Below are 13,112 nucleotides of genomic sequence, written 5' to 3' on the forward strand. Positions count from 1 at the left end.
ACCTCAACCTCTGACAGACCCCACAGCAAACTTAATTTGTAAGTAGGAGTCTACTGACACTGGCAGTAATATCTAGTCATATGCAGACATTACACCAGAGAAAATCTTCATCACTGGGCTGGTAAAAGCAGTATAAATTGATGCCAATAACCCTGGAGTTGGAAAATTGAGCTGTTTTTCTCTTAGAAATAATTCTGTTGGTTGTAGGCCTCAGTAAACCTAACACAGCCTTGAGTTGCAAATAATTAGAGACCAGCACAGTGCTCACCATTCCTGTGGCTGTTCTGACTGCTGTCCTGGACAGGCCAGTATCACGGTCTCAAAAGCTGTGATGGCAGCACCACAGCTCGGGAAAAACCCATGTTCAAGAGAAAACTAGTTGAGCTCAGTAGCAAAGGCTCAGTTGGGTCCAAGTTAAAAGCACAGACCCAGCAGACTCTGCCTCACCATCAGAGGGAGAGGTGAAAGTGCACCCACCATGACAAGCGACTTGCACCACACCAAGCAGTCCTCAATCCTCACCAAGTCTTATCCTCCCTTAAACTGGGATCTAACAACACAACTTCTGCACTGCCTTCTGTCTCCATCTTCTCAGCAACCTGTCCCAGACAGTCTCCTTCCAGCCTTACATGGATCACCCCACAGGTTTTGCCGTGGCCATTGAAGGTTTGCCATATGCACTGACCTCCATGTAGAGCAGGGTCTCTTGCTTTTGCATCATGCTGAAGGCTTTTCCTTGACTAGTAAAAGCCTATCTGTTGTTTGGTTTAAAATCAGAGTACAGCAAATCCTGTTCTTCCTTTAGGACTCATTTCCACAGTCTCAAAATGTAAACAATTGAGCTATCACAATCTATTTAGTCCCTCATTCTGACACCCAGGGTTACCCTCTAATTTTGTTTTGTTTTTACTGGAATGAGAGTTCCAAGTTCCATTTTAGTTAGTTTTATATTTAAATACATTTGTATTTAATGATTTTTTTTTTTTTTCTTTTTATGAATTCTTATTTCCACAGTGAAGATGCTTGCGGTTCAGAACACTCAATCATCCCAACTGCATCCAACCACATTACCTAACCCATCTTTTAGGAAGCAGCAATTATTATTGCCATGGAAAAATAGTCAGATGCAGTGTTTCTAAATGTTTTATCTTTGACATACTGATCTTCCATTGTAAGATGCCTCATTTGTGCCTGTCCTGCTCACAGTTCAAGACTACTGACACTGTAGTGCTGCATCCCTTGCACCCAAAAATGCAGTACTGGAATGAGGTGTTGCCCAGATACCCATCACTTAAATGAATAAAATCTGAAGGTAAAAAATGACCAGAAAGGAACAATGGGAGGCATTCCAGCCTATTTTCCTGATGCACATGTACACTGACACGACTGGATCTAGTCCAGATTTTCCCAGTGTCCGTGTAGCTAGATGTTTCCTTTGCTGCCGGCCAGACAAAGTCAGAAATTTACCAAAACCACCCACTTAGCAGAAGCAACTGAAAATAACCCCTGAAACACGACGAATAATAATAATAAAGTATCTACCTTTGTAATGATAGAAACAGGAACAGCTCAGAGGGTTCAGTTTTCCAAGTAATTCAGCTGGACACAGTCCCTGCAGTGTGCAAAGTCTTTGCAGAAGTAGTTCCCTGACTGAAGTCCAGCCTCCTGCAATTTGTGGTTTCTAGTCGATTGCAAACTCTGAAGGTTTCACCACACTAAGACATCTATAAGAACTTCCTTTATGTGAATTTCCCTTCCTCTAATACTGCATGAATTCCTTCTGCAGTCTTTTCTTCAGTTCAGGCAGTGTCTTTTATTTTGGACACCTTAATTCCTGAAACTGGTACTTAGCAAATTCACATTTGAGATTTTTAAAACCTTTGCCATGTTTCACTAAAATCGGCCCCAAAGCATTAAAGTTCAGGTAGGGAAGGTGAATACAGGAGTTTGGGTGGACAAGAAGCACAAAGTGGTCTGGAAAGGTTTGCTTCCTTTGAAAACTTATTTCAGAAGGTTCTTTACATTTTTCTGTAATCCTGTTTTATGGGGAAAGTCTGGCTCCTTATTTGAACTTGGAAGATGCCACCTTGACTGATGTCTCCTGGCTAAATTTGGTGGCCAGTGCAGCAGTGAGCTGAAGCGTTTGCTGTGTTTCTCATGGGCTGCTCGTTTTGATTTTTATTAGTTTTTGCTTTACTCCGCGCCACTCCAAAAAATAAATACACAGCATAATATCGTGGAGGTGCTAATCATACCACACCAGAACACTTGATGGCTGGGGTACACCTCCCAGGTGCCTTCCGTCCCTGAGGAGCTTTGAGTGTGGGAGCAAACCGAAGCCCAGCTGGAAAGGCTCGACTCCCTCCTGTTTTCTCCCCACACCCAGACCACCTCGACAGCAGAGGGCTCTTACCGCGGGGACGGGCGATGCCGGGGTGTGTGCGGGCTCAGGGCAGGATATGGGTGGGGCCCAGGGGCAGCGGAGCCCCGCGGCCGCAGCAGCCGGGGAGGGCCCCGCGCTTCCGTCCGGGGGGCGGCGGCGGCGGCCGGGACAGCGACCCAGGACCGGGACAGCGCCGTCGGGCTGGAACAGCTCCTTCGGGCCGGGACAGCTCCATCGGCCTGGAACAGCTCCCTCGGGCCGGGACGGCGCGGACAGCGGAGCCATGAGCCCGGCAGGTCGGTGTGGGGCAGGTTGCGAGGTTCCCACAGGTGTTGCGTACTGGGCAGTGGAGGCCCTGCCCTTGGGAGCAGCCCTCAAGTGCAGGCGGTATCTAATGCATCTCTCAGCGTGTCACAGTACCAACGTAGCTCTGCTGGAGAGGAGGAGAATGAAAGTTGTACGAGCTATGTTAATTCGGTCCTGCATGTGTATCCGCTCTGGGATAGTCTTAATTGGCTAATCACGTGTTGAGTTATTAATTAAAAATTGATCATCCCCTTGCAGTCTCTCAGCTCTCCGTATGGGATCCAGCCTGTAGTGCACAGCAAAACTTTGCACAGGAGTATTAATTCTTTGTTTATGCTTTTATTGGTGTTTATTGCAATATCTGGGTGCCTCAAAACTGTTAGTGCGTATTTTGTTACTCCCTTGGTAATGTTGGAGCACATTATCCCATTGCCTGGTGGAAAAATTTGATGAAAAGTAAAATTACTTCCAAAGGCCTCATGTAAATGAGGCAGCCTTTAATCTGAACCAGAAGCCTGTGTCTCCATGTCCCTGTGCACATTCTTCCCAGTCGTGTTCCCTTATTCACAGAAATACTATTTACTGCTCCCATTTTCTTCATGCATCTTTGCAAGGCTCAGCAACACTTAAATGAAACCAGTGACTGCCAAGCTGGGCACTCAGTAAAAAGGAAATGAAAGACATGTAGCCAGATACCAGAGGTTTCAGTGACTTGCTTGCGGGGAGCTCAGCTTTATTTCTGTGATTCTTTTATTAGGTGGGACGGTATTTTATCCTCATTTTCTGAATGAGGAATCAAGAAAGAGAAGTCTGAGGGCCTGAGTCTGTTCTGATTCATCATTTTAAATGACTGCTTTGGATGTCAAGACAGGTCTTTTACCAAGTACTTTATATTTAGTATCATTTTATAACATCAGAGTAATCATATTAATTATTAGTTATGGAGCGCAGATTTGTAATGACATTAGCCTTGCAAGCCATCTTTACCTATTACTCTCATTATATAGATAAAACACCAGGGAATAAAGACAAAGTGACATTTCCAGCTGTTTTATAATAAGTTAGTTGTAGATAAAATACCAAAACTCAGTACTGCTTTGCTTTTTACCTGGGGCTGGTGGTGAAAAGGGTGTGGTTATTTTACTGGTTGTTTTCTATCTTGATCCAACTTCTTATTTAAAGAAGAAAGTCACATATATGAGCAAAACTACATTTAATAGCATTTCCAAATAAGCATATGCTGTCACAGTGATTAGGCAAACTGATGTTTGGGGATGTGAACAGTCGGCAGGGCAGTGTTCTGATAATCACAGAAGTATGCTCAGTGATCATTCTGTATCAATGGCAGAATACATCTGTGCATGACCTAGGGGTATATGGTTTAGAGTCTGGATCTTGGTGAATAAAGACAGTCAAATCCTGAGTATGCATGTGAAATGGCTGGAGTAATTGCTGAGTAAATATGTAAGAACAGCAAAGAGGGATGGCTGCTTTCCCAGCTGCTCACAGCCAGTTCCACACATTGGCAGGGAAACAAGTTACAGTAGGCTCAGCCAGCAGAGGATGTGCTGGCCTTCTACTCTGGCATCATTTGTCTCTGTCATTTTTTCATTTTTGCTCTGCCTAAGCCTCATCCACCTATGACCTCCATGCACAAACCTCTCTCCTGCAGGTTTACAACAGCATCAAACCTTTCTTTTATAGAAAGAGGTCTGTGTATAGAGGTGCATAGAGGTCTGTTTTCTCCTGATGGAATAGTATCTGTGAGGTACTGAGATTGCTTCAGGTGGATTGCTCAAGGGCTAGTGTAGCTCAAGTCTGAAAGCTGTTTGGGATGCTTGGTGGGAGAGACAGGCTTGCTACTTGTCAGGACTCTGTAGAAGACCCTAACCTGGATGAACTTTATGCAGATTCCATTAAAGCTGCTGTATCTAGTAGAGATAAAAGGATCTTGGATGACATCTGCCTTCATTTGAGACAGGAGGCATTGACAGGATAACTTCATTGCTATGCCATGTTGGAGTCATCACTCCTCTCCACATCCAGGAATGTAATTATCTTCATTGAGATCTTTCCTTGTATGTCCTTTATTTGCACAGTGTGCATTTCTGTGTCTTAAACTGTTTCTGGGTCAATGTTTATGCAAGCTGTTTTCTGGGAGGGAATCTAGACAGAGAACAGACACAAGTAATAGTTGGTTTTTGTTTTTCTCAAGAATTAGGGAGTGCATGAATTTTGAGTAGACAATAATTTTCCAGCTCCTTCACTTTTAAGGAAAAAAGAGTTTTCAGACAATGATTTGATTCAAAATCCAAGAGGTCTAGTGGTGGAGTTTTGAAGCAGATTCAGTAATAACATCATAAAATGAATATTCATATTCAATATTAATTATTAAGTAATATTAGCATTATTAATAATGTATTTAGTAATTTGAGTATCAAAGAAGCCAGAACTGAAGTACCTCAAAGCTATCATTTGCCTTTGGAAGTGTTGGGATGCTCATTCAGATTCAAAAGTTGATCCTAACAAGCTGTATTCCTCATGTGGTACTCTCCTATCTCCCTCTTCTTGCAAGCATCAGTTACTGAAGTTTGCGTAGAAGCAATTGCCACCCAACATTTGAAAAACTGGAGCATTGATACCACTGATGTTGTGATAAAGGTGAAAGAAAGCAGCAATCTCAGATTCTTAAAAGAACATGCCCAGAACTCAAAACTCACAATGTGACTCCTTGTCTGTATATCTCTTGAAGCTGGTCTTTGAGAATTTGATTAGTTTATATACTCCTTTATTTGCTTGTAGGTAATAAAGAATATTTTCTCCTCTAACAAGCTTAAGCACCCCAGTGCAAACAGCAGCAATAGCTTGTGATATAATTATATCTCCAAGGGAGGTCCAGTGATTTCTGACTGTTGTCTTGACCTTTTTTATAAATCAAAATCAGACTACTGCAATGTGAACTGTTATAAAAACCCCCTGTGTTTTATTACTTTAAACAGAAGTAATAATTTCAGAATGGTACGGAAAATATTTTTTTGAAATCACTGCGAAGATAGGGAGTCACAAATACCCAGATTTAATTTTTAAACTGGAATCTATTTCATGCAATGATATTGATGTTTAGTGTTTATTGGCTCCCTGCACTGTAAACAAGCAGGGCTTTGTATGAAGCCACAGTATATAATTTATGCTATCACAGTCCTGATAGTTAAAGCAAATTGGTCTTACCATCCCCATCATTCCTTTGTTTTTCGGTGTTTCTGTGAGCTTTTGTGTACTGTTGGGTAAGAAGAGTCTTACATGTTTGACATTGAGACAGTTCAGGCAGTGGTACAGCTGAGTTTGGAAAGCACCAATTTGCATTCGGATCACAATCTTAACAGATGGTAAGAACTTGAAACTTTACACAGGTGTTTATCAGTAGCTGCAGTCTGTGGCTGAGGTTCATTGCTGTTGCTTTTCTGTAAGACAGAAAATTCATGTAAGACCATGAAGCTGAAATGCAATGCCTTTGTCAAATTTCATAGTTTTTTTCTCTGTACCTACTGGTAAACTTAATTAAAGTAAGTTGCCTAATCTTGCAGTTTTTCATAGCTGGAAAAAATGTATGGCTGTGTCTAGTCTTTCTGCTGGAGTCACACCACAGTTTCTGTCCAGCCCTGCATTTTTGGGTTTCCTTTCTGGGGAAACCAACATCAGAAGAGAGGCTTTCCTGGTTGTCAGAGTTTTGCCCTGACACCAAGTTAAGAGGCAACTGAATAGAGCAGCTGGATCTAAGAGCTAACACCAGGTCCTAGATCCCCTACTCTAGACATGCATAAAAGAGCTTCCTTGCAAGATCAGACTTTTAATTAAAAATAAACAGCCCCTGTCTCCAAACCTGACTGAGAACCTGTCACATACAGTTAAATTCATACCTAAGTGTGGTTTATCCTCCACATTTCTCAGCATTGGGGATGTGCATGTGTTGTGTCTCTCAAACAAAGCAAGGTATTTTCCTGTCAGAATGTAATGAAGTAATAATATTTTCACTCACTATTTATTGTTATACTTGCTTCCAATTAAAAAGGTAAAACAAAACCCAAACCCAAAAAGAAATATTAAATTTTTTTTAGTTTTTCTCTCTACAGGCAAGTGTTAGGTCATGAAGAATAAATAATTCAAGTTTGTTTACTGTAGTCAGTAAAAAGTGGTGTTTGTTTGTCTGTTTTTAATATCAGGTTAGAAGTACAATTGAAATAGTAAGTATTATTTATTTCCTAGTGGAAAATTTCAAAAATTCTAAAGGCTTTCTGAAAAACAGAACATGATTTATGAATTAAACTTTTAAGAAATAAGGTAATATATGTTAAACATATTTTCATATAGTCTACCCTTCTGTTTTTCATAATTTTCATTTATTTGTGAAACATGTACAGTTTAAATAGCTGAAAGGAAAAAATAATGGTATGCCTGGAATGAATTGAACATGGACAATTTTTAGTCATTTGAAGACTGCAAATAAAAGCCTTCATGTTAAGCAGTGCTGTGTCATCTGTAAAAATGAAAGGCTATATTCAGTACAGGCTTCAAAGCAGTTTAATGCTAATATGATAGTGAGCACTAAATGAAAACAAGCAGTACTTTAATCAGAAGCCACAAGTGTGGTGTTCCTCTGATTCATTAAGATTTTTGGTTGAAAAAACTTGGGCACTTGCTGTTTGTTAAATTATAATATGCATGGTGACAGAAATAAATTTCTTAAATTAACAAAACCATATTAACAGCAGAAACCAGATATCTTCTCAGTTTGATTATGTTCCCTTTAAAAATATGAAATATTCTGGGAAATTAATAAATATGCAGTATTCAGCATAAACCCCTTCAAACAGAAGTGATTTTCCTAAGGAATTTTGTCACTAAGATTTTTTTGCAATGTTTGCAGTAGCATTCCTGTAATTCAGTTGTGACTGAACCGTGTAGTGCTGGCCAGGAGTGTGTGTTTGGGCTGATTTATAAAAATTCCCAAGAAGGTGGCCAGTGTATCTCATGTTGTACAAGCAAACTGTGCCTACCTAGAACAACTGGTTCCCATTGTAAACTCAGTTTAGAAGAGTATTTTAAGAGAAAAAAAAAGTCCTTTGAAAAATTACTATTTGATCATTAATTTTCCATTGCCTTTTGTTTGAGGGAACTGAAATAAACAATCCATGCCAGTTATAGTTTCCATTCAAGTTTTACTTCGAAGTGAGGGAGGTTAAGAGCCCACACACAGCAGGAGCAGGGGCTGGAGAGGTGGCTGAGTGGATCCTTCCAGGGATTGGTTAGAAAGGCATCTCAGGTATATAAAAGATATGAAAGAAGGGATGAAGGAAAGGTAAAGGGACAGGCAAGGATAATGGCATAGTTTTTACAACCCCTGGTGGAAAATAGTGCAGGGAGCCCCAGGACCAAAGGGTGACGACCAGAGCAGCAATTGGGAAGGAATCAAAAAGCCATTTGTAAAGAAGACAATTGGAAATGAATTGTTAAGGGTGTCAGGATCTGCTTCTGTACCAAGGGCTCACCCCACTGGAGCCCATGCTAAACCAAAATGTGTGTTTTCTAGTAGACATGGGGACTTCTTTGTCTAATTTGAATTTTATGCCAAAAGGAGAACAAATTTTCAATTGTTCTTTTGATAAGTGGGAAAGATGAGAAGGTGCATTTTATTCAACCACACTTAATGAATGTGTGTGTATGTGAATTGTCACTGTGTGTGTTATCTTCATAACTGCCTTTGGTCATTCCCTTCAAATACATTGTACGGGGTTGGGAGAGGCCAGGAAGAATGAGACCTGAACAGGAAGTTGGCTTGTGTCCACTAAGTTGCTTTATACTTTTTCTCTGTGCAACAATACTCACCACTTTTGGGGCTTTTTTTAGCCCAGTTTTACCTCTGTACTGACTGGGTGCAGGAAAACTGAAGGTCTACCATGAGCCAGGTGAGGTCTCTGGCTTGCTCAGATCCTTCTGCTGAGGAGCCAGCTCCTTGAGAAGACGAATGGAGGGACCAGGCTGGGAGGGAAGCTGTGGGAAAGTCTGCTTCACATCCCTGCCCCTGCTAGTCTGGTAATGCTGTGCTGCTGTGGGGTGCTGCAGGCTGTTCCCCCCCAAAGCTGAGGGTGTAGGACATCAGGGATTGCTTGAGGTCACGGGGCTTACTTGAGCTCATTTGTGCTGACTTGAGGTCATTGGAGTCCCTGATAGGGGTCCCTTGAGGTCATTTGGGCTGCCTTGGACAGGAAGCCCGTTAGCACAGATGCTGCCTTTGGCCTTTGTTGTTCATAACCCCCAACCATGAGGGCAGAGACAGCAGTCAGGACAGCTGGACACAGGTGGACCCATCATGCTCAGATCAAGGTTTTATACACCCTGGAGATTTGGACTTCTCAGCTGGAAGGAAAGGATGGAAGACTTTGGCTCTCAGTGGCCATAGCAGGGAGCTCTAGTGATTAATGGATAATACCAGCTGTCATTGTCTACTTTATTCTCCATATTTACTTGCCATTCCTGGTGCAGGGACCAGACATGGAAAAGTCAGGAGAGGCTGTTTCAAGTGTTCCTGTTTGTTAGAAGGGTAAGTTAATAATTACAAGGTTTGTAAAGACAGATTGATAAATAAGAAGAGGAGGGATTGAGAGGAAAGCTAATGTCGTTACAAACAGTTTGATGGGTGAAGGTGTGGGTGTTAATGTCTTTAAAATGGATCTTAATGTCTGCACCAGCTGTGGGCAGCAGGCTGGTTGCAGAGCCCAGAGAGCTTGGCTCCTGAAACAAACAAGGGTCTGCACAAGCCTGAGCTTCTGAACTTCGCGGTAAAATAGCAGGTTCAAGGGGGAGTAGGGAATAGGTGATACGGGAAGGCAGTGCCTTCCCTGGACCTCAGATGGGGAAAGAAAAAGGGCAACATGCAGCTGGGAGTTCAGGATAAAATCTCGGGAGAGAAAACCCTGCAGGCAGGCCTGTGTCCCAGAGGACTCTCTCTGTTTATTCACATATTTGAATGAAGTTGCAGGACTCCTCTGTCTCCTGTTTGGACATAAACTTCTGGCGTTTGTCGATTTTCCTGTCCTAAGCAAGGCCTTTTAAGTAAGCCAGATAGACCCCAGCATCTTTACAAGTGACTGAATTATTCTAAGTCTGTCCAGAAAGTAAACTCTAGCAACTTAATCTTACTTTTGGTATCTAAAGGTAATTTGCATTTCAAATTCATCTGAATCTTTCAAACAGCATTTTTTAAAGGTAGGCTGATATTATGAGAAAACTTTATAAAGATTTAATCAAATAATAGAAGTGGTCTTGCTTGGAAAGGATGTTCTATAGTATCTGGAAGATCTAATAAAAATGCACAAAACTCAATATACCTTTTTTCCTCCACCCCTCTGAGGTGTCTATTTGTAGATATTTCACTGAGTCTCTGGTTACTGTAGACTTCCTACCTGTAAACATGGAAAGCTAATTCCCCAGCCTAGTGTGTCTCAGAATAACTATTTAATCAACAAAGCCTTGTTGCTGTGCACTATCAAAGGAAATTTTGCCAGTGTTTTAAATCAAAACTTTAAGGTTCTTATGCATGCATTTCGGTTTGTAACACAATAATCTTATCATTAAAACTTTCAAATGTGTTTCTTTCCCTTATCAATTCTGTTCCCTGTTCAAGACCAGGTATTTTAGAGGAGACCAAATCTAATTTGGCCTTGAATGAAATAGTCTGTGACGATCGAATTGGAGAAAATGTAGTTTCAGTGAAACTTTAATCCAGATCCTACATTTAGCAGTTTGGAAACAGAAGAATTTTCTGCTTAAAGGGTACATTCAGGACAGTTTCATTTTAATTTTCTGCTAGTGTTCTTGCCAAGCTATTGTCAGCTGGTTTTCTAAGAGAGTTTAAAAACAGCTATGTTTTATTGGCAAACTCACAGCCTGTATTTCAACACAGATGCTTATAGAATTCATTAAAATGGCAAGCCCTGTTTCTATATCTTACCTTGCAAATATATAATGTATACCATAGTTTTTGTGCTCCCACATGCTGTTAAGTCCATGCTCATTTTGAATAACATGTATAGAAATGAATAGCATTCATTTTGTACACAACTGTGCCTTAAATAACATAGTAAAAAGGCAGAACTATACTTTCAAAATATTTCATATTTATAAATATAAAATTTAAAAATTATTTTCTTTCTCTCACCACAATTATGCTACAGATGAGCATTGTAACATTTGAATTTCCAAATGTACATGCTCTCCCCTAAACAATCTGTTTTGCTTAATAAGTGAAAAAGTTTTCACTCTTATCTAACAAAAAGCCAATCCAGTACTGGATAAATGATAGTTCATAATGTAAGTCTTTACTAAAGTAGTAGAACTGTTTGGAGGAGTGTTTCCAAACTTAAGTTCCTCTACTTTTGTAGGTTTTTATTTTTTACTGAAAGGTCAGCATGATAAGGAGTCTCTCAAGAGGCATAAGCACTGTTATTTTTTAAAAATTACTCCTGAACATGTTGTTTTGTTTGTGGATACTTTTCTTCTTGGTATATTGCTAAAATTTGGATCACTGAATTTTTAATCCCTAATAAACAGGATGGGCAGAGCTCAGCAGCATGGCCTGGGAGGCATGCAGGGCACATTGAAGAAAGTTTATTTTAGACTTGCTCTGGTCTGGTCCTGTGGCCTTCACAGGCAGTGCACATGTGGTATGATTATAAAGTTTTGAGATGTTTGTGCAGTTACAGCATTAATCTGAGGTAAATGGAAAATGGAACATAGGCAGAATAAACTCCAGAGGAGGAAAATTAAAGCTGTACATTGTGTTTCATACTTTCAACAAACGTGCAGCTAGTTATTGCTGAGCAGCTGGCATTTGGTAGTGTGCTAAACTGTGGGATCCTGAGGAGTCTTACATTAGACACTAATAAAATACAAGTACAATGGAGATAGACCTATGACAGCATCAACCTTTTTTATTTTAAGATCTTTTCTTTTTCTGAATGTTCAAGAGGAAAGTAAAAATTTAGTTACACAGTTTTGGTCAAACAACAAGGGACTTGATGATGTAAAAAGTAGGATGCTTCCTAATTCTGTGGTCCTGTCCTGTCTACCTCAAGCTTCTGAGTTTTACTGTATTTGAACTACACAGGTTCTCTGACTGTAGTGAGATAAGGTTTAATTTGGTCTCAAAAACAATTCAGGAGAGATGGTTTTCTCTTTCTTTTCTGTACCTTTCTAACAAGAAATGGATGGCAATGTGTTTGAAAAGGTGGAAGCACTGGTGAGATACTTTTCTTCCATTGTACATAATTCTGTAAACATACTTTTCCTGTTTCTATCCCTCAGTGAGGCTATGTGCAATGACAGCAATGTATACCAAGTATGTATGTATTGTATGGTAAATCTATTTGCAAGAACCTTAACATACAGAATTGGTTTATTTCTAGGAAGCATCCTTGTGGTCTAAAGCAGTAATAGTTGTATAAAATCTTTCTGCAAGGTCTCCCCATTAGAGGAGGACCCAAAATTGTTATCCAAGTAACTCTCCACTTTGTTCTTATTTTAGGACCAGTAATAATTTTGGGAATTTATTTTGCAAAGGGGAAAGATAATTGCATGTGTTAAATTTATACTGAGGAGATATTCTTACTGGAAAAATGTCTTTTGAATACAAGCTGTAGCAGTATTTGGGCATCACAGTCGATTTTGCAGGCCTGTGCTTGAATTTGTGAAGGCAGGTTGGCATTCATATAACTAAGAGGTTTTGTTTATCTGATGGACTGAAATAAAAGTGGTTTGTTATATAGCTAGTCTGTAGAATCTTTGTCTTAAGGCAGTAGAGAGGGAGCAGAGGTGGGTTTAATATAGAGAAGTCAGCCTTCCACTGAAGTTGTTCCTGAGTGTTTTATTTAGCTTGGTTTCTAACTCACTGTTAGCTCTATCATTGTTCATTTTATGAAGCTGCACATTTATATAATGATTTTCTACTTCATTTACTTCCTTCTGCGTGCAACATTAGCATGAATGCTGTTAAAAAGGTCAAAACAAAAATATAAAGTGGTTGTCCAACACTGATGAGAGCTTTGTCTTGGGTTGTTCCATTGTTATTGTTTGGGTATTTTTAGTGACTGTCATGTATTTTGCAGAAAGGGAGGAAAGAAATGAGCTGAAACTGGAGGACAATTTATTCTACAGCCTCATAACTTCAACATGTTATATATCAAACAAAAACTGCTTCTCACATTTACTTAAATTTCCGGATGAATGCTCAAGTAAATGAGGTGCATTAAAAAATGGATTTAAAATCAGTCTGCAAAAGCAGGAGAAGATCATGCCGTCTAATTTTTGGAACCTCTGAAGCTCTCCCTCAGTACTCTGCTGACTTGTGGCAAAGGAAACAGTAGTTTTA

General features: G+C 40.1%; 1 protein-coding gene across 1 annotated transcript in view; it reads left to right on the forward strand.

The window, feature by feature from the left end:
• Nucleotides 1-2,530: 2,530 nt before the first annotated feature.
• BANK1 (B cell scaffold protein with ankyrin repeats 1) overlaps nucleotides 2,531-13,112 on the forward strand; it is a 134,442-nt gene continuing 123,860 nt past the window's right edge. Inside the window, exon 1 of the mRNA XM_056490779.1 lies at nucleotides 2,531-2,679. Within this exon, the coding sequence (XP_056346754.1) occupies nucleotides 2,667-2,679 (13 nt within the window). The 5' untranslated portion in view covers nucleotides 2,531-2,666. The remainder of the gene's footprint in view (nucleotides 2,680-13,112) is intronic.

The sequence above is a fragment of the Oenanthe melanoleuca genome, chromosome 4 (assembly GCF_029582105.1).
Source record: "Oenanthe melanoleuca isolate GR-GAL-2019-014 chromosome 4, OMel1.0, whole genome shotgun sequence".
Lineage (NCBI taxonomy): Eukaryota > Metazoa > Chordata > Aves > Passeriformes > Muscicapidae > Oenanthe > Oenanthe melanoleuca.